The sequence below is a fragment of the Rosa chinensis genome, chromosome 4 (genome assembly GCF_002994745.2).
Source record: "Rosa chinensis cultivar Old Blush chromosome 4, RchiOBHm-V2, whole genome shotgun sequence".
Lineage (NCBI taxonomy): Eukaryota > Viridiplantae > Streptophyta > Magnoliopsida > Rosales > Rosaceae > Rosa > Rosa chinensis.
The window spans coordinates 16,041,920-16,062,746 of NC_037091.1; the positions used below are offsets into that span (position 1 = coordinate 16,041,920).

The 20,827-nt window shown below is 43.3% G+C and overlaps 2 protein-coding genes across 5 annotated transcripts; one reads left to right on the forward strand and one right to left on the reverse strand.

Annotated features, from left to right (window-relative positions):
• Positions 1-1,720: 1,720 nt before the first annotated feature.
• Positions 1,721-2,302, forward strand: LOC112198888. The gene has a single exon (XM_024339983.1). It carries the CDS (start codon positions 1,721-1,723, stop codon positions 2,300-2,302), a length of 582 nt encoding a protein of 193 aa, XP_024195751.1.
• An 8,463-nt stretch (positions 2,303-10,765) lies between these two features.
• On the reverse strand, positions 10,766-14,886 carry LOC112200270. Of its 4 annotated transcripts, none has more exons than XR_005810262.1 (10): positions 14,707-14,886; positions 14,430-14,482; positions 14,287-14,332; positions 14,126-14,176; positions 13,462-14,002; positions 12,422-12,477; positions 12,287-12,302; positions 12,047-12,160; positions 11,544-11,604; positions 10,766-10,841 (listed from the first exon to the last, which is right to left on the reverse strand). XR_005810262.1 is itself a non-coding variant. In XM_040519028.1 (6 exons), the coding sequence occupies exons 1-6, from the start codon at positions 13,548-13,550 to the stop codon at positions 10,833-10,835; spliced, it is 312 nt and encodes a 103-aa protein (XP_040374962.1). In that variant the 5' UTR covers positions 13,551-13,748; the 3' UTR covers positions 10,767-10,832. The 4 variants fall into 4 exon arrangements, 1 of the variants encoding a protein (XP_040374962.1); XR_002936229.2 differs by having other exon boundaries at positions 12,258-12,302; XR_002936228.2 differs by having other exon boundaries at positions 12,047-12,175; positions 12,258-12,302.
• Positions 14,887-20,827: the final 5,941 nt, after the last annotated feature.

Here is a 20,827-nt window from a genome sequence, read left to right on the forward strand (position 1 = left end):
GATTTCCATTGAAGCTATATATTTCAGCAGCTAAGGCTTCCATTGGCAGCCTACTCGCCTAGGATGATGAGGAAGGGTCGAGCATGCCATTTTCTACCTCAGTAGGACACTTACAGATTGCGAAACAAGGTATACTCCTATGGAAAACCTGTGTCTTACATTGTACTTCTCAGCATGCAAGTTGCGACACTACATGTTATCCTTTACTACTTGCATCACCGCTCAAACCGACCTGGTCAAGTACATGCTGTCGCGACCTATTCTGAGAGGCTGCATTGGCAAGTGGGTACTGGCCCTGTCCAAATTCTCGCTACAATACGTTCCCCAGAAAGTAGTAAAGGGACTAGCCATCGCAGACTTTCTGGCACATTACCCTATGTTGGATATCCCCACAGTGAAGGAGTTAGAGATAGCGACCGCAACCACAACTCGACCAGATTTGGCGCGCATTCTAGAGTACGCCATATGGTATCAAGCCACAGTCTCCTTGCAACCCTGGGTATTATTTTTTGATGGCTCAAGAACTGAAACATTAGCAGGGGCATGGATTGTTGTGGAGAACCCAACGGGCGATCGTTTCTCTTACTCTTTCCAATTGGAGTTTAAGTGTACAAACAACCAAGCAGAGTATGAAGCCCTTATTATTGGCCTAGAAGTCTTACTGGAATTGGGAGTACGAGACGTTCAGGTACGCGGCGACTCTTTGCTCGTGATAAATCAGCTTCAAGAGAAATACAGGTGTGCAAGCTGTTTGCTCGTACCATATTTGAATCGCGCCATTGAGCTTCTGGATCAATTTGATGACGCGGATTTGGAGTACATCCCTCGCGAGTGCAATTTCGCGGCCAATGAACTCGCTCAACTGGCTACAGGCATTACATTGAAGTATGGGGTTCGCGAGCGCATTTTGAAAGTCGAGTGCCACATGTTGCCTTCTTGGCTCGCGCGGCCTGACCAGCCTGATGATCCGGTCGTCGCAGTCCTAGAACCTATTGACGTCGATTGACGTACTCCGTTGATCGATTACCTCAAACAACCAGATCCAACAGCAAACAGGAAGATTCGCTTTCTTGCCTTAAATTACTTCCTCAGGGGTGATGAGCTGCGATGACATGGGGAAGATGGCATAGACTTCCGGTGTGTCTATGGCCGCGAAGCAAAGCGATTAATGCGCGAAGCACACGCAAGAGTATGTGGAGCCCATCAAGCGGGACCTAAGATGCATTGGCTCATCAGGAGACATGGGTATTATTGGCCCAGCATTTTGAAGGACTGTATCACATTCGCCAAAGGATGCTAAGACTGTCAGGCACATGGTCCAGTCCAGCACATCCCCAATATTCCCATGCAACCTATTATTAAACCTTGGCCTGCATGAGGTTGGGCATTGGACTTGATTGGGATGATTCACCCCCACTCCTCTCTCCAACATAAGTTCATCATTGTGGTTACTGATTTCTTCACCAAGTGGGTCGAAGCTGAGCCTTTGAAAGAGGCTTCAGGTGCCACCATTCGCCAATTCATTTTTCATAACATCATCTGTAGGTTTGGTATCCCTGAAGTGTTTGTTTCAGACAGGGGGGCAGCATTCATGGGAAGTGCGGTAGAGAAACTTGTCAATGAGTTGGGCATCCAGTTCATCCACAGCACTCCATATTATGCTCAGTCCAACGGTCAAGCCGAGGCCAGTAACAAGATTATTATTACCCTGCAAAAGAAGATGCTGGTTGAAAACCCTCGCCAATGGCACGACACGTTGTATGAGACACTATGGGCTTATCGCACCTCCAAGAGGAATCCCACTGCTACAACGCCCTATGCACTAATGTTTGGCCATGATGCAGTTTTACCCTTGGAACTCAACGTTCAATCCTTACGTGTACAAGATCAGCATCACTTGATCGGTGAAGATTATGTACAAGCGATGTGGCAAGAACACGAAGATCTGAACGAGCAGCGCTTAGCGGCTTTGGATAATTTAGTTATGGAAAAACAGCGTATCGCCCGCGCCTATGATAAGAGGACGCGTGGCCGTAGTTACAAAGAGGGGGACCTTGTTTGGAAAGTTGTTTTGCCCTTTGGCGAGAAATTGACCGATCGCGGTAAATGGACTCCACGATGGGAAGGTCCCTTTGTTGTTCACCGTATTATGGAGTGCGGGGTTTTTCACCTCAAAGATTTGGATGGCGGCATCCATCGCAATCCCATCAACGGGTGGTTCCTGAAGAAGTATTACCCTAGTGTTTGGGAGTTCGAGGATCCACCGGATCAACCTTCTTCCCAGGCAGGGGGGCAACCATAGTCTTCATCGGCTTGCATCATCTATCTATATTCAGGCCTTTTCTTGTGGCCTTAGTCTCATGTATTTGCTTCACCTACGAACACTAGGGGGGCAACACTCTATACATCCAGGCCTTAGTTGAGGCCTTATTTTATAACAATTTTATAACAATTTCAACTTTTGTTTTTGTTGTAACTTTCTTTTTTTTCCTTGACAATGTGTGTTAAGAATATACATGATGGTCTATACATAAGGCCTTATTTTATAACAATTTTTCGGAATACTCAGAAACATTCATTCATAAAGTGGCTTTGCGGCCAAAAGCAGTACAAATCGAAACGGTTACATTTGCAAATATAAGGCCAAAAGTGGCTTAAAAAATCATAAGGATTGTAGATCTTCTAAGAGTTTCTGGATCTTGTGGCGACAATGGGGCTGTGCTCTGATCACTCATGCTCTTCCTCTCTTCACCCATATCCCTTCTCTGATCTGAGTCGCAGCTGCTATCATCTGTACCGGAGGAAGACGGAAGGAAATAATCCATCGCAACCCTTCCAGTTGGTTATCCTCCGGGATGGAAATGGTCTTTAGAGAGAGCGCGACTCACAGCCACATCTACCTCCAGGGGAAAAACAGAAGTTTGATAGTCAGCCCCTGGAGGTAGGCTGCGAAAGAAGAACGATAGGCCTCGAATGGCCTTCCGCCCTTCTCCCTCCTGCTCCACGCGAGAGATCTGAGGAGAGGGATCCCTCAGAATCTGGTTCCGCTGCGTTAGGAGCACCGCGTGTTCTTCAGTCTAACTGAAACTGGTGAATCCCATCTAGATTTCTAGAGACCAAAGACATGCGGCTGGACCTGAGATTAGGCCATAAGGCCTACCCAGGTTTTGAGATTAAGCCATAAGGCCTAGGAATTTGAGGCTAAGGGTGAGATCGTGAGGTGAAGATTTCAGAAACTGAAGGAAGAGAAGTAAGGCTTGCGAAACTATCTCTGGGAAAGCCATATTTGCTTGTGTTTATCACTTCTCCAAAGTACAGGTATTTATAGGGCCAATCTTAGTAGCCTCAACCGTGCGATGGGCAGTTGAAGTATTTTCAACGCCATCAATAGGAGTATTAATGGAATTGAATGCTAGGATCTCGGAAATGAAGGTAATTGAAAACGCGTGGGAAGCGGAGCAGTCTTCAAGAAGGTAACCGCTCCATTTAGAGATTATCTTTTCAAACAGTTTCAATAGCAATAAAGGCAAATTAAACGCTGAACTGCTTAAAAATTTGAGCATATATTTGGGCCAAGCAAAGTGGGCTAAATATTTAAATTATTAATAATAATATTGTTCATACAAAATGGGCCTAACACTAGAGGCCTAAAGTTTTCGGCCTGCATGAGTTAAACGAAGTAAATGGTCGTCCAAGTGAAAATTGACATCGGCAGCGGCTCGCTCCGCCTGTCGGACCGCCTCGCGAGCTTGAGCTAGGTTCTGAGATAGTATTTCAGAGGCCGCTAGGGGTTGCTCCAGCAAGGGCTCCTCATGCTCAAGCCGGACCGTCACAGCAGTCAATTGGGCTTAAAGATCTTGGACTTGGGACCGGAGATGATTTTGCATGAGCCTCAAGTCTTTAACAAGGGTAGCCCTATCTCCTAGAAAGTCACGAGAGGAGTCCATTTGTTGAGCGACTCTCTGATAGTGAACCTAGGCTTGTCTAGCTTGCGCAGTCGCAGCCGCTCTTTCATTAAGCCACCGGGGGAGATTCTGTAGTAGTTCATCTATCTCAATGAACTCGTTCTCAGTGATGGCGTGCTCGCGATGAAGAACCCTCAAATACTCCAAAGCCCTGACAGATGCGCCAGGCAGCAGGATATGGGGACTCAAATGACTGTGAAGTCCGTCCCAGGCTTCATCTATAACTCCGGGAGGAGTCACCTTAAGTACGCGAGCTAGCCTTTCCAGTCTGGAAGGAGGCACAAGCAGTGGATTTGGGGCAGCAGCAGCAGGAGCCTCAAGAGGCTCCATAACAGGAACCGCTTCCAGCACCGGCTCGACGTTCACCCCTTCTCCTGCTTCAGGAGCATGGGGGGCAGGCTCTTGGTTAACTACATCTTCACCAGCTGGTTCAGCGGGATTGGCGCCAAGTACTACCACAGCGACAGCTACTTCCTCGACAGGACCAGGATTCTAGTTTTAAGGAGGAATCATTAGAATGCCCAAAGAATAAGACAAGAATCAGGACATCATGCTTGTTAAAGAGGAACGTACCTCTGCAGCCGGAGGCTCGCGAAGGGTTGTTATCGGCACAGGTTCTTGAACAGCCTCACCAGGAATTGGGTCACGCGCTATGTGATGACCTGGTTTTCCGTTATTTAATTTTGGTAATTAATAATGGACCAGTTGTACGAATATTTGTTATTGTACTTTATTCGTAGGTTGTATGTGAAGTGGAATAGTTTTTGTACATATAATTATTCGAATTTCACAGTTTCGGGGGTCGTGTGAAGTTTGACTTTTTATATGTTGAGATTCTCGGAAAACTTCCTTCACGAAAGTTGTAGAGCGCGTCGATACGAGTTCGTGGACATGCGGAACGCGTAAATTGGAGTTCATATGAAGAAGTTATGGCTATGGGAAGAAGTTTCCATTTTAGTATAAATAGAGAAAAATCAGAAATTATTTCATTATTCCACTTTCCTTTTCCGGAAGTTCTTTTTTTTCTCTCTCTTTTCTCTCTCGGTCGATACCTTCGGTATCAAAGATTTTCGACTGACCCGACCCAAACCTGATGACCTGACCCGACTTTTCCGGGGAACTGTGGCTGTCTCTGGCCGTGAAACTTGGTCAGCTAGTTCGCCTCCTCCGTCTGGTCATCCCTGTGGTGTTCTCTAGAGACGAGATCCACCGTGTGCAGCGCTGCAAGGCTGTGCAGTTAGAGTTTTCGGACCCGGCCGGAAAACACAACTCCGGCGACTTCGTGGCTTCATGCTTCTATGGTTGAGTTCAAAATAGGCTTCCTGATCGATCTATGGTGTTTGTTTTGATCGATTTATGTGGAAATCGGTTCAACTCGGTTTGAGCAATAATCCAAAGCTTGTGAGGTAGTTTTCGACCCTTTATGCTTGTTTTCTGACTTCGAGCTAGTTATGAGAATTCACAAGCATGCTTAGATGAAGCTTTTTGATGTTGGGAGTTTTGTGAAATATTGAGTTTTGGCCAGCGGTGGTGCGCCACCGCCTGTGGCGGAGTTCCGGCAGTGTTCCGGCCATTTAAGGGACTGTTTGTGGTATTATATATGTTCTAGTCATTGATATGAGCGTTTCGATATATAATATGCAAATTTTGGAGTTCGTATGAAATTGTTATGATTTTTACAGTTTCATACCGATCGATTTATTCGATCCGTATGGATTCGAGCGTCCGATCGACTTGTGGTTTGGTCACATCGATCGTGGACGTGTTCCGAAGACTTTGGGAGGTCTCGGATGTGGTCTTGCCTCGATTGGCGCCACTTTGGGGGTTTTAGTTCAAAACAGAGGGTTTCGAACTTAAATCAAATGTGAATCGTCACTAAATTGGAAACGTATGTGAATAGGTACTTGACGAAGTACAGTGGACGATTATTTGTGAATTGGCGGTTTTGTGCTTTATTGAAGACGTAGCAGGAGTTCGAGGTGAGTAATCTCACAAGGTTCTTTATGAACAGAATTACCATTATTGTTTCGGCGTTAATCATTTAACTGCAAACTATAGTTGGTATTAATAGGCATTCCTGAGCGAATGTCTACATATATATATATTTACGTGAAATATATATATCATTGTGGATGATTGTGATGAATAATAATATGCATGATGATGTTCATATTATTATTGAATGTGACTTTTCAGGAAACAATATTGTGGAAAAAGATGTTTTCTATTGTTTGAAAAGTATTGAGCTTGATGTTACATTTTTGAGTCAAGCGTGACTCATTTTAAATGTATTGGTCCTTGTACCAAGAGTCACGGATGGTGAGCAGGGGTTAGGAAAGCCGAAGCTAGATGTTGTAACGTTTTTAGGTCGGTTGCGACTTACTTAACGTTTAGCTTTAAGACCAGATGGGGTCTAAGAAGATTACATATCACAGATGGTGACAGAGCACATATGGTGACAGGATGCAGATGGTGACCTTGACGTTTGATTTCATGACCAGACAGGGTCTGAAGATCATGTGTCACAGATGGTGACAGAGCACAGATGGTGATAGAGCACAGATGGTGACCTAAATGTTGATTTTGAGACCAGACGGGGTCTGAAACCACATATCACAAATGGTGACAGGTCGCAGATGGTGACCAAGGCAGGAAATAGGTAATCACATCCGTAGTTGGATGAGTGGTTACGATTTCAATAGAGCGATAGTCTATCTGCCATTATAGATTATGGGAGTGACGGTCGAGGTTGCTGGAGACTCATAAGTATGTAGTTAAAGGAGAATTCCTTGAGTATTCTTCTTTATTGTCTAAATGAGACTTGATTTGCTGCTTGATGGTTAAGTTAGCAAATAGAGCATTGTCACAAAGGTGATTTATGTCGTCCTTTAGATGGAAGGGTTATGGAGTGTTGGAAGGAATCATGGCTGCATGGTTTCCTTTAGCTGATGTGTGTGGGTCGTTGATTGATGTTCATGAGTTACTCATACGAGCTTTCATAAGCTTACCGGGTATTGTTGTGTGGAAACCCGGTGCACCATTCTTTTGGTGTAGGGGTTAATCCTGCAGGTCAGGAAAATCGTGGCTGAAGCTGAGGTAGCTACAGGCAGCTGAACGGGTAGGATACAACTTTTGTTGGCTTTGCCATTGTTATGACTTCCGCTGTGTAGTAAGCTCTGAGGAGCATTTACGCTTTATTTTGTGATGGCAATTTAATTCGTAAATTTGTGTAATATATAACTCTATGGAGCGAGTGTATATTAACTCGGATGATTTCAGGGCATCGGTATGTACTTGTTTTAAAGGAAAGATGTTCCAGGTATTTGTATTGATGACTGGACATTCACGCATGTATAATTATGAGATTATATATATCGATTTTCATGTGTGTAAAATCAGGGGTGTGACACGCTATCTGTGCCAGGACAGGTGTGGCGATTGGTTCCTCACGAGGTGCATCTGAAAGAGGCATTCTCTCTTCAACTTCAGGCGAGCTATCATCTATGACCTGCACTGGGATCGGGGCCAATTGCATATTGTTCGCAACGCCGGCAGGAGTTGGAGGATTATTGGAACTAGTGGGCGCTTGGGCCTGTGAAGCAGATGTGCCTTCACCAGCAGCTGAGGGGCCTTCCCCAGTTCGTCTTGAGGACCTATGACGAACCTGCAAATGAGGATTGTTATATGGTCGCACGGAATGAAAAAAAGATTCCAATATGCACTTTTAGTTTCTTACCAGTCGATCAGCGATTGGTTCATCTTCCACCCACGGATCAGTTCGAGGGTCAGAAGGATTAGACTTGACTTGGAAAGAAAGCATTGTTTTTTTTTAAAACAAGAAAGTTCTTACCGTTTGCGGGTCATCATCGTCGGAAGAGGAATCTTTGACTTCAGGCTCCGTTATTACTGTTTTTTGCTTCCCGGACTGGCCAGTGGCTGGGGAAGCATTAACTGCGCGACTGCCAGAAGGTGGCACATTTCCCTGGTGCAGCAAAGGTTGAGTTAAAAAGGAAGAGTGAAAGAAGGAATAAAATATAAACCAAGATACTTACCTCTCGAGGGGGCTCGCGAATTACGATACCAGCCTAGGCCTGGCGCAGGGCTCGCGCCAGTAGTGGAGCCGGCTCAGGAGGAGGCGGAGATTGTGTAGCGTCTTCAGGAAAGCGAGCAAGTAGCTCAATGTCAGCAGCATAGGGATATCTCAGTTCCTCAAAGATAGTCGCGAAGAGTTCGTCATACCATTGTCTCCAGCAATTGACAGAAACTTCTGCCCACCATTCCTCATATCCTTCTTCAGTCCCATCCACGGCATCGATGTCCTTAGCCCAATCAGGAAGATCAACCAGTGCAAGCATGCTTTGTATTGGCGAAGGCCCAGAAAGGGACCCAAATCTACGCCAAGAGGTGTTGTAGTTCCAGACATCATACAACGGGAACGGCACTAATTGGACGAGGCTGAATTGGCAAGCGAAATGGTTAGGAGCGTAAAGCTCATAACTAAGTTCTTCGGCAGCAATCCTAATATCTGAACAGGAGATCGCGCAGCAAAAAGCCAAGCGCGCGCGATCGCTGTAGTGAGGAACGCCAGGGAGGAATTCGTTTGCAAGCGGAGCTGGGAATCTTCTACCCAGAACTAAGTCGCAGTAGGGCATCTCATGCAGAAGGTACAGATATGTGAAGCACTCGAAGTAAGGAGGAGATGAGTACCTTTCATCGTGGCTGAGCCATTGACCCAAGAGTTGGTCAGCCGGTGGAAGCAACGGGATGTCATCGCGACGAAAATATGGAAAATAAGTTTGAATCCAGAAGTCAAGGATCCAAAAAGAGCCAAAGATGCTAGTATGGAAAGGATGCATAGTGGCCTGGTACAGAGTGCGATAGAGGGCGCCCAACACAGGTTGTCCGAGCCCAACACGGCGGCTGTTGTAGAGGGCCGTTGCCAGAAGAGTCCAAGCACCAGTGGGCTTATAGGAGGAAGTACAGAAGATGAACTTACAGAGCCAGTACTTTAAGAAAGCAATTCCGCCAGTCGCATTGTGCTCCCGGCGGTAATAAGACAGCCACCGTGGATAGGAGCTGCTGTGAGCGCTGCGACAGTTTTGGGCCATGGTTGAAGTGAAAGTGACAGAGTCGAATTGGCCATGCAGATAAGGCTCGCCATCAATGGGTAGGCCAGTGATGGTGAGAATATGCAGTAAAGTGATACTCATTTGGCCAAATTGAAAATCAAAGGTGTTTGTCGTGGTGTTCCAAAAACAGAGAAAGGCAGCGAGCGGTGATCGATTGCCACCGCGCGAAAGACGAAAACAGAGATCAATAGTGTGAGCGACACCTGCCGCGTTCCAGCGAGCCAGATCTCATGTTCATGCTTCGCGATACCAGGAAAGCTCCGCCACGCTGATAGAGGATGGCCAGTGCCCTATTTTTGCTCGATGATTCTGGGCACCCCAACTGTTGAAATCCCCAGGAGTCCTTCAGAGGACTGGGATGGGCCGACGAAAGGGCAGGCCATAGAAGGCGATGGCGTCGGCTGGAATAGAGTCTCGCAGCGCTAGGCCCAGTCCGACATGGTGGTTTGGGAACTGGAGGAGTAGGGGTCTCTGGATAGTGGTGTTGAGGCGAATGCGGGCACCGATGCTGGTTCCCCAAGAGTGGGCAGCCTGTTCATTCAGTTCTTCTTCTTGATCGATGACTATCTTCTTTGGGGGAGTCATTTCTGGGTTTCTGTGAGGAAGATGTTGGTAGTAAGAGGGTTTCTGGGTTTAGGAGACTAAAAGAGTTTCTGATGTGACATGTCTGAAGTGGCTGCGGGTTTAAATAAGAAATTTTGTGAGAGAAACGATACGACAGAAAGGCGTTTTCGCAAGCTAAAGGACGCAACCCTCATTAATGATATCGTTTCAAGCAATTGGCATGTCGTTTTAGTCCCCTTCAATCAGTTACATCTTCGCTGGCCTGATTTGGGGGCCTGGGGGAAAACGTTTGAGCCCGAAAGTAATTTTGGCAAGATCCTTTAGTGAATTTAGCACAGCGGGCCGATACCTGCGGCCCAAAAATAAGCCTACTTGGGTTTGGTTACAGCTTCGCCCATTCCGTGATCCATAAGGAAAACGAAACCTTATTGGAGTCAAGTAGCAGAGATTGAATAGGAAACTTCAATCAATAATCCTTCTATAGCAAGGAACAGTCGAAACCCTAGGTATAAATACCAGGTTTCAAGGACAAAGAAAGGACCTCTCTCAAATCAATCAATCCCAGCGATTACAAAGCCTCTTCAGAGCAAACCTTCAACCTCATTGAAACCCGGTGACCGCGCGCTAGTCCTAGTCTCTCCAAGAGCCGATTGTCAGCATCACCAGATCAACCCGGCGACCGTACTTCCAGTCCTAGTCTCTCCAAGAGCCAACTGCCAGTACCACTGCCACCGAGACTCTCTCAACCAGCGAAGCAAGGGTAACACCCTCGCAACCCAGCGAAGCTAAAGTCACGCTTTAGCAAAACCCGTGCTTTCTCCAAACTTCCCAGTGATTGCTCTGCTCAGCCTACAACGTTGAGTATCGATTCGGTGACGCGAAGAGATCACATCCAAAGTCCTTATCCGTAAGGCAAGAAGTTTTTTCTCCGAAGGCTAGAGAAGAATCTTGTGGCGAGGTTGGTGCTCTCCTCGTCCACAACGCTTGAAGAAGAAGAAGAAGTCAGGTCAAGGGACTCCCTCGACGACTGCACCCCATGGTGCTGGCACGCCCGCGCACACGCTCAAAAGAGACAGTTTGCACGCCAACTAGTTTTGGAGCAAAACAGGTTGAATGCACAATTGTTGCTATCATCTAACCAACAGGTTGCTTCTCTTCAAATAGGTCCATCTTGTCATTGATTCTACACAAAGGTGACCTTAAGAAGAAGGTCAGAAACATGATTAATAAAAAAGCTGTAAACCAAAAATATGAACAAAAACAAAGGTACTTTTTTTATGCATAAGCTGATTCATATATTAAAAAGACAAACAAAAAAGGCACATAATGGTTCAACAATAAACCCGGATTAAATAAAAGAATGAGTTAATAGCCACCAATAGCAAAATAGAGATATACCCAAAGGAAAAGTTAAAAACAACAATACAGAGAGCAAAAATCACTTCAAGCTTACGCATAAATCTAATGATCTAAATGTTGTTGTTATTCACACGAAGTCAATAGACAAAAGCAACTACAAACTAATGCAAAATGCAATTCCAATTTTATACTAAATTAACCACATCCTTGCTTGTATCTTAAATCTTTTATAGACTGAATCATACCAAACTTGAAATTCAGCAACGCAATAAACAGAGGTAAATAAACATGAGTGTAGATAGTATTTGAAATAAGCAAAAGATAGGAACTTGTTGTGAAAGGGGGAAAAACATACACCATCAATCCAAAACCAGACAATAACTGGAATAAGCACCTTTGAAAAAAATGGAAGTGATCGACAACTCACCTGTCAGCTTTCTTATGGAGTTCCTTTGTAATCATGGAAGAATGCAGAGATAATCAAAATACATGAACTTAAATTTTTTGTACAGGAGGTTGAGTTTACCTTGGTGAAATAAAGTTCAGTCTTGTCAAGGAGTGGACCTAGGGGAGTTATATCAGATTTGCTGCATCAAAATGACCCCCGAATCAGAACCCAAAATAAAACTTTAAAGAAACAGGAACCCAAATTTTGTACATAAATTGGGATAAAAAAACCGAACTGGGTTTAAATTTGTCATTAAAAGCCACAGTCACAATAAATTCTGATGACTAATAAAAAGAACAGGGAGTCCTATATATTGTCAATAGAATCTTTTTTAATGTGTATGCAGGTCGATGTACAGTACAGCTAATTGTACTAATCCAATAAGGAAAAGTGTTATGACTCCTACTTTCCGGTTTCCATTGATAGAGGTTGCTAATGGTAGGATTCATAAAGGAGCATGATATATGTTGAAATCAAATATAAATTAACAAATAGCCAAAAACTCCTCAGCTCTATATCTCCTTCAGCTTACTATGCATAATTAAACAACAAATCTCACAAAAAGACATAAAAGATTAAACCTGGAGATTAACAATTAAAACAGAAACACTTGCTTGTTTCTTGTCGTACACATCCATGTTCTCGTTGTATTCAACCTTCCTCTTCTCTGCCTTCGCCTAGTAGGGTTCTTTCTCCTACATAATTTTTACCTAAAAGCAACAATCAGAGAACTACTGGAGAATATTCCAGCAATAAACAAATTATTTACAAAAAGAAAGCTTGAAAACTCACAACATCAGACAACGATTGTCATTTCTCACCACCAGTTTTGCCAACCTGGTCAATAATGTCAAAGAAATTATAATAGACTAATTAAAATCATTCAAAATTTGATCAAAAAAATTTCATATTTAGGAGAATTTAGCATGTAGATCTGGGAAATGAGATTGACTTACAGCAGCGTCCAATTTTTTGTTGGAATGTTCCTACCTGTACCTCTCTAAACACCTGCCTATTCAAAACCAAAACGAAAAGTCAGCGAAATAGATTCACACCTTAAAAAAAAAAGGGGGAAATTTTCACAGATCTAAAAAATTCATGAACATGCTCAAAGAGTCAAAGGTCACTTCTTTCTCTAAATAAAATGAATCCCACAACCCTAGAGAGATCATCACTCGATATATATTATATACTAACCATAGCCACAGTTTTGAACTTATAAAAACATGTCAATTCATCCAATTAAGTAACCAAATCTATTACACTCAATTCACCTCAAAAATTGATAATAAAGCAAGAAGAATGACATTATACACAGAAATTTCACTTTCATACCTCATATCCATAAGTAGGCAATGATGGTAACTTAACAGTCTAGCTGATTACGATATGCATAGAAATTGAACACCCTTAAATAACATTAAAAATATATATCAAAATTTCAGCAGCAAAACAGACTGACCTTGCCCTAGAACTTGCCGACCTTATTCACCTCACAGTATGCAATTCCTCTACATTAAGTATATCCTAAACCCTAAACCCTAAAGTGAACGCAGGAAAAAAAATGAAACCTTGGATGAGTTTTTGTTGAATTAGTTTATCTTCAATTTGCAGAAACAATAATGCAGACATTCAAGATTATGACATGAAAGTCGGATGGTAATATACTGTGTTAATTAGGGTCATGTTATCAGTCACAGAGAATTGAACTTTGCTTCCTCTCTTTTTCTCTCCGTCCGCAGAACCCAAATGGTTTTGCCCTCTGAAAACCCAAAAGCCACTATTATGCAAACTATAATAGGAAATCAATGATACAAAATCGCTCACCCGATCAAATATGCCTAAAATTTTCATGCTATACCCAATTGAATAAAATTAGCAGAAATCAAAGAGCAAAAAGATCCCAATTGAAATCAAGACTGAAACTTTAGTGTAAAATCCAATCCAACTTATGAACCCATAAACTAACTGAGAAGAATCAAGGAAATCTACTTACAGGAGACTTGGTCTTTGGACCTCAACCGCGATCGCAAGCCTGCACACTCTTCTCTGCAAATTGGCGTAACACCAATGTTTGCAGGACATCAAGTAAATCCCTCCTCTTCCATATTCGCTGATTCTTAGTTCATGTTCATTTTGATAACATGATGCTATGGCGAATTGGATGAGTCCCTTAACCCTCAATCGGCCTAGATGCGGAAGCAGAACCCATTCCCTTTCTCCACCCCTCTCTCTCTCTCTCTCTCTCTCTCTCTCTCTCTCTCTCTCTCTCTCTCTCTCTCTCTCTCTCTCTCTCTCTCTCTCGTAGAACAAAGAAGCAGATGTCCATTTTCCAGAGCAAACACGTAGATGTAATCAAAACATGCAACAGTTGCAGGCTGCGACACCTATCGGGGGCAACAATGCAGAAGTCCAGAAAACAGAGGGGTAAAAACGGTAGTGCTTGTCTCAATTGGTAGTCCCGTTGTACATTGCAGAAAGAGCAGGTATCAAAGAGAATTACCTTGCTTCTGGAGTAGATTGCTAGTGGCTCCTCACTGTATATAGGAGTACAAATAAGAAAGGTGCTGAAAATATCAAAAATATGAAAAAAGGACATGCTCAATTCATGGGAATTTTTGCAGCATAGCTAGTTTCAACATTGGATGTTTTGGAACGACCTGGAGAACCTAGCCCTTTCCGATCACTTTCATTCCGACTCCCAGCACCATCTGCATTACAATTTCCATTATTTCTAAAAAAAGAAAAACAAAATGAGTATATCAGAATTTAAGAAAGGCAAAACATGCAGGTACTAAATCCATTACACCCTTCCTCATACCTGTTTGATGGCGTATCCTCCAGAAGCCCAAATCTTAAAACATCAACTGCACAAAAAACAACCCAATTCAACCTATCAACAACTCATCCAACTAAGTTTGAAGTCTGATTCAACCGAGAGTGAAGAAAAAAAAAAACACTAACACAAAAAATTACAGCTGCATAAAGGCTCAAACCTGAGAAATCAATCAAAATACCTGAAGACATGAAAAAAAATATCACCGATTAAACCATAAAAACTGAACCAAAAAAAAATTGAAAATCGAATACCCAAGATTCGTGTTCTTCTTCCTTAACTGGGAAACCCATCACCAGCCTTTCAAGATCATTAATAATCTTAGCCCAAAACCCAAATCAGTGACATGAAAAGATTTAGTGTGATTTTGAAGAATTTTTTTGAAAAAAAAAACCCATTAAATACCTCTTAAATCGAAGTGAGTTGTACTGTGTCTCTCCTCAACGAAGTAGACCCAATTCTCTCCCCCTCTTTTTGCGAGGCAAATAAGCTCTCTCTTTTGCGTAGAGAAAGAAGGGCATGCAACAACTCTACTGTCTGTCAGCTTAGCACATCAACAGGTGGCAGGGGAATAGAGTAAAATTCAGGTCAAGCAGAGGGGCAAAAGCGGAATCAAACTGTTCATAAGGGGTTGCTTAGGAACAGTGCCTATGAACAGTAACCCACCTTTAGTATATAGTAAATTAAATCATTAAATGAGCAAGTCTAACATCTTTCTTTAATGAATTGAAGTGTGTGCAGAGAGTGAGTAATGGGAGGGTGCAAACATGCATGAGGTTTCTTAGCTTGGTGGAGTAGCAAAGAATTGAAAGAAGACATTCATTCGGGAGAGGATAGAAGAATTTCCTCATTCATACATTGTTCATGATGTGTGTGATTATAGTGGGTAGCGGCAACTTCTGTTTCTTTCACTGGGATAAGCGCATGCCAAATTCAAAATAAATGCAACCTTCTCTTCCCCACTCCACTGTGAGAATCATGACACTCTTCAAAGCTTTTAAAAAAAAATTATTTATTTATATATAAAATCATATTTGAAAGGAGAAGTTTTTTTTTTTGAAGGGGCCGTGACCACTTACCCGATTTTAGGCTAAAAATTGCCCACTTGCTCCACTAAGAGTTTTTAAACCCCATTTACCCAATTTAAAATCTACTGACAGTTTTGCCCCTATTAATTAACTCTCAGACTCTCTCTCTCTCTCTCTCTCTCTCTCTCTCTCTCTCTCTCTCTCTCTCTCTCTCTCTCTCTCTCTCTCTCTCTCTCTCTCTCTCTCTCTCTCTCTCTCTCTCTCTCCATGTCTGCAAATCCGACGCCGGGTTCGGGTTTGAAAATGGGTTTGGTTTGCCGGAATCGAGGGAGAGGGCATTTACTCGATTCCTTGTATATTTACTTGATTCGATTCCGTCACGAAGAGCTCGCACTTCGATCTGACCGGAAATCGATTAGCATAGACGACGACGCTCTGGTCTTGATCTCCGTTCGCTGCAATGGGTCTCACGCGCCTCAAGCTTCGCGGCTGCCGGGAAATCACCGACCTCGGAATGGCGGCGTTCGCTCAGAATTCTACTGGATTGAAGAAGCTCTCCGTCGGGTCGTGCTTGTTCGGCGCCAAGGCCATGAACGCCGTGCTTGAGTACTGCACGGCGCTCGAGGAGCTATCGGTGAAGCGGCTCCGGGGGATCCACGACGCGTCTGCAATGGGTCTCGGGCCTCACCCATTGAAGTCGGAGAAGGGAGATCCCCAACCGTCGAAGTCAATGATGGGAGGAGAAGAAGAAGTGGGTGCCCAGAGCATTTTCTGGGTGCCCGGACTTCTTTTTTTTCCGGCATCCTGAGTTTTTTTTTTTTTTAATTTTTTTCGGCAGTAGACACATTATTGGGCCCCAGTAGACTTTGATACGATGGACATGGATCACTATAGTGTGGTGTTTTGATAAGTTACCTGTTGTTTTCTGTGTATTAAAGTCAAATTATCTGTGAATCCTACAAAATGGTGCATTTTTGGTGGTCTATTGGGAGGCAGTAGAGACACTGGACTTTGTATTGGGGGGCAATAATATGATTACTGGGGGGCAGTAATATGATTATAAATTGATCAATTGTGCCTGTAGTGTATTCATTTTGGTTTTGGGAGTTCATACAATTCACTGGACGGCAATAATATGATTTTTGGAAGGCAATAATATGATTACTGGGGGGCAGTAATATGATTACTGGGGGGCAATAATAGCCGGATTCCGGTCATCTGTCGCCGGATTTCGGTTACCGGTTTCCGGAATCCGGTCATCGTTCGCCGGAATCTGGTTACCGTTAGCCGGAGTCCGGTCACCTGTCGCTGGAGACCGCGCCGGCCACTGGTCACCGGAGCACAGCAAGGTGGAAGGTGACTTCTCTCTCTAAGTGAGAAAGAAGGAGAGGGCAAAAAAGTCTCAAAAAAAAGAAAAAAGAATTAATTGGGTAAAGGGGAAATAATCCCTTAGAGTGTTTTGGGTAAATGGGGTTAAAAAACAGTTGGTGGAGCAAGTGGGCAATTTTTAGCCTAAAATCAGGTAAATGATCATTTCCCCTTTTTTTTAATAGAAATGAGAATCAATTAAGCTGCTCCAAATCTAACGCAATAAATTTGATGGTCAAGCCCTAACAGACACTAAAGCAAAGGAAAATTAATTTCCAACTGGGCTCAGAAGATAAGAAAATTAACCCTTGTAAAACAACTAAAGCTTAGGCCCAAAGAACAAGCCCAATCCAATACAGAAAACCTAGTTTTTGCAGACCACCTCGAGCCGCCGACCAAGCAGAGTTGCCAATGTGTCGCTGGAAGCAGAACATGTCACGCCCCTGATTTTTACACAAATAAAAATCGATATATATAACCCCATAATTATATATGCGTGAACGTTCAGTCATCAATACAAATACCTGGAACATCTTTCCCTTAAAACAAGTACATACTGATGCACTGAACCAATCCAAATTAATATACACTCGCTCAACAGAGTTATATATTACATAAGTTTACGAATTAAATTGCCATCACAAAATAAAACGTAAATACCCTCAGAGTTCACTACAAAGCGGAAGTCATAACAATGGCAAAGCCAGATCAAATTTGCTTTCTACCAGTTCTGCTGCCAACTAGATACCTCAGCTTCAGCCACGATTTCCCTGACCTGCAAGATTAACCCCTACACCGTTTGAATAGTGCACCGGGTTGTCACACAACAAACCCGGTAAGCTTTTGCAAGCCCGTATGAGTAACTCAAAATAACTCACACCAATTTACGGGATAAAAGCCCGCACAACTCACGCCAACACGAGGAAAACCTTTCGAGTCGAGAATAAGGAAGACATACCATGCTTCCCAAAACAATACTCTTTCCCAAAAAGGAAAACACAAAAGCCACACCGTGACAAAATCATATAAATCGTTAACATCACAAATCAAATATGATTAATTGATCCAACCTGGATAAAACACACATGCACATCAATCATACCTATCGTTAACCTAACAAATAGCATATGATTCTTAGTCCAACCTGGACAAAATACGTACCCAGGAGTCATAAGTAACCTACTTAGATCCATGAGGTACCATGGCAGACATACTAGCGCTCTAGCTTATCGTAACCACTCGCCCGGCTAACTGCGTGATTCCTTATTTCTTGCCTTGGTCACTATCAGCGACCTGTCACCATCTGTGACATATGATCTTCAGACCCCATTCAATCTCGAAATCAACCATTGGTCACCATCTGCGACCTATCACCATCTGTGACATATGATCTTCAGACCCCATCTGGTCTCAGATCAACCATTAGTCACCATCTGTGACATATATAATATGATTCACAAGTCCTCCCAGGACATTTAAAAGAAAGAATCCCCGAAACTCTCTTTTAAAGAAACACGTACTCATGAGCATCAGATAGCTCCCCACTAACCCCATGATGTACCAACAACAAATCAGTCCAACCTAGACACACAACACATCAACACAGATTCACCACGAAGCCACTAATACATCTATAGTAACTAGACTCATAACACAGATAAATCATTGGTTACCATCTGCAACCTATCACCGTCTGTGACTCTTGGTTTTCATACCCCGTCTGATCTTAGAACCAACCGTTGGTCACCATCTGCGACCCATGCTTTTCAGACCCCATTTGGTCTCAAGTCAACGTTAAGTAAGTCACACCTGACCTAAAAACGTTACGACTATCTAATTCCGGCTTTCCCTATCCCTGCTCACCATCTGTGACCCTTGGCACAAAGACCAATACATTTAAAATGAGTCACGCTTGACTCCAAAATGTAACATCAAACTCAATGCTTTTCAAACAATAGAAAACATCTTTTTCCACAATATTGTTTCCTGAAAAGTCGCATTTAACAATAATATGAACACCATCATGCATATTCTTATTCATCACAATCATTCACAAGGATATATATATTTCATCTAAATATATATATGTAGTCATTCGCTCAGGAATGCCTACTAATACCAACTATAGTTTGCAGTTAAATAATTAACGCCAAAACAATAATGGTACTTCTGTTCATAATGAACCTTGTGAGATTACTCACCTCGAAACTCCCGCTGCGTCTTCACACCACTAGACTGCTTACAGAACGTCCTCTGTCAAGCACCTAAGGAAGTACAGCCTTGATTCAGTCAATGAAACACAAGGAATAACATTCGAAAACCCTAATTCGAACCAAAATTCCCAAAGTAACGCCAATCGAGGCGAAACCACATCCGAGACCATCCAATGTCTCCGAAATACTTCCACGATCGATATACCAAATTCACAAGTCGATCGGACGCTCGAATCCTCACGGATCGAAACATTAAACGGTCCGAAACCGTAAAAATCACAACATGCTCATACGATCTCCAAAAATTACAAACAATATATCGAAATGCTCGTATCGACGAGTAGATCGAACTCAGGAACAGAAACTATCCCTGAGGTGGCCGGAAACCGCCAGAAAACACCACCACAGTGGCGGCACCGCCGCCGGACCAAAGTCGGAATTTGACAAAACTCCCGACACCAAAGTTCTTCATCTCAACTCCAATTTAAACTTTCATAACTAACACAAAGTCTAAATCATAGCCGTTTGGCCGGAATTTACCTCGCAACATCTGAAATTCGATGAACCCTAGAATTTCAAAGCTTCGATTCGTCCTCCACAAGTGAAATCGTCCCAAGCCGCTTTGGGAGAAGCATCAACGTCTTATGGGCTTCAAAAGCCCTCAAGAAACACCGGCAAAGGTAGCCGGAATCGCAAGTTCCGATCTGGGTTAGAAGCATCGCCGCCGCCAAACTTTCCGGCCTTGCACCGTCCTCCACAGCTCGCTTCATGCTCCAATTCTTCCACAGACCTCAAGAGGGGATTGAGGCGAAGAGAACCCACTTTGAATCGCATCCTATGGTGGCCGGAGGAGGGAGAACGAAGCCGGCGAAAATGGAGAGGCGATTCGGGCTCGGGGAGAGAGAAAACCGAGCTGGGTTTCCCAAAATGGAAACCTGGCCTTTTTTGCAATTTCCGGAATTTTTTGTCCTTTTATACCAAAATGGAAAGTTTTTCTAAAGCCCATAACTTCTTCATACGAACTCCGATTCTCGCGTTCCGCATGTCCACGAACTCGTATCGACGCGCTCTACAACTTTCGTGAAGGAAGTTTTTGGAGAATCTCAACGTATCAAAAGTCAACCTTGAAACCCCCCCTAATTCCACACTTTACGAATAAAAATTCGTCCAAAACACTTCCGCTCCGTCCACGAGCCACGAAAACGTCCGATACCCACAATTTAAATTCCGGAAAATCCTCGGAAAGTAAATACGAATTTCTGGGGCATCACAGAACACCAAGTAGTTCCGTACTGAATAACCGATGCCAATCAAATCCCATAACACAAACCATATGAAATCCAACAACCCAGGGGAGAAGATCCCTCAAAACAACTTCCTACTGTCCACCATCATCGACCCAAACCAAGAAACAGTCGTGGCTACCAAAAGAGGACCGAGAACCAAAACGATGAAGAATGGGGGGTGATGAACCCATGCGTCATGAGCACCCATACTCAACTAGATAAGCGCCTTGCACTTCATCATCCCAGCCACAATAGCTCTCATGGAGGTTGAGAGTGAAAAGAGAAGAACTATTTTGGGGTTGGGTAAACATTGATCTGGAAAGATGTGGGATTGATAGTGAGAAAGAAAGAAAATAAAAGGTGAGGAACAAGCTCTCATGGAGGTTGAGAGTAAAAAGAGAAGAACTATTTTGGGGTTGGGTAAACATTGATCTGGAAAGATGTGGGATTGATAGTGAGAAAGAAAGAAAATAAAAGGTGAGGAACAAGATCCTCCCGATCTGGACATAGCCAAGAATAAACTGGACATAGCCAGAAATAACCACAAAGGGAGCAAAAAACACCACAAAGGTGAGACAAGAAAAGTAAATTTTTGAGGATACTAAAAGGGATGAAGGAGGGACCTCTCCCA

What these genes read in the sequence shown, in the direction of transcription:
- LOC112200270 (XM_040519028.1), bottom strand. Translation starts at nt 13,550, where the DNA reads ATGTCCTGCAAACATTGGTGTTACGCCAATTTGCAGAGAAGAGTGTGC. An exon ending in GTCCAAAGACCAAGTCTCCT is followed by an intron (nt 12,478 to 13,461) that starts GTAAGTAGATTT and finishes GGTTTTGAATAG; the next exon opens with GCAGGTGTTTAGAGAGGTAC. An exon ending in ATGTGTACGACAAGAAACAA is followed by an intron (nt 11,605 to 12,079) that starts GCAAGTGTTTCT and finishes ATTTTGATGCAG; the next exon opens with CAAATCTGATATAACTCCCC.
- LOC112198888 (XM_024339983.1), top strand. Translation starts at nt 1,721, where the DNA reads ATGCTGGTTGAAAACCCTCGCCAATGGCACGACACGTTGTATGAGACA.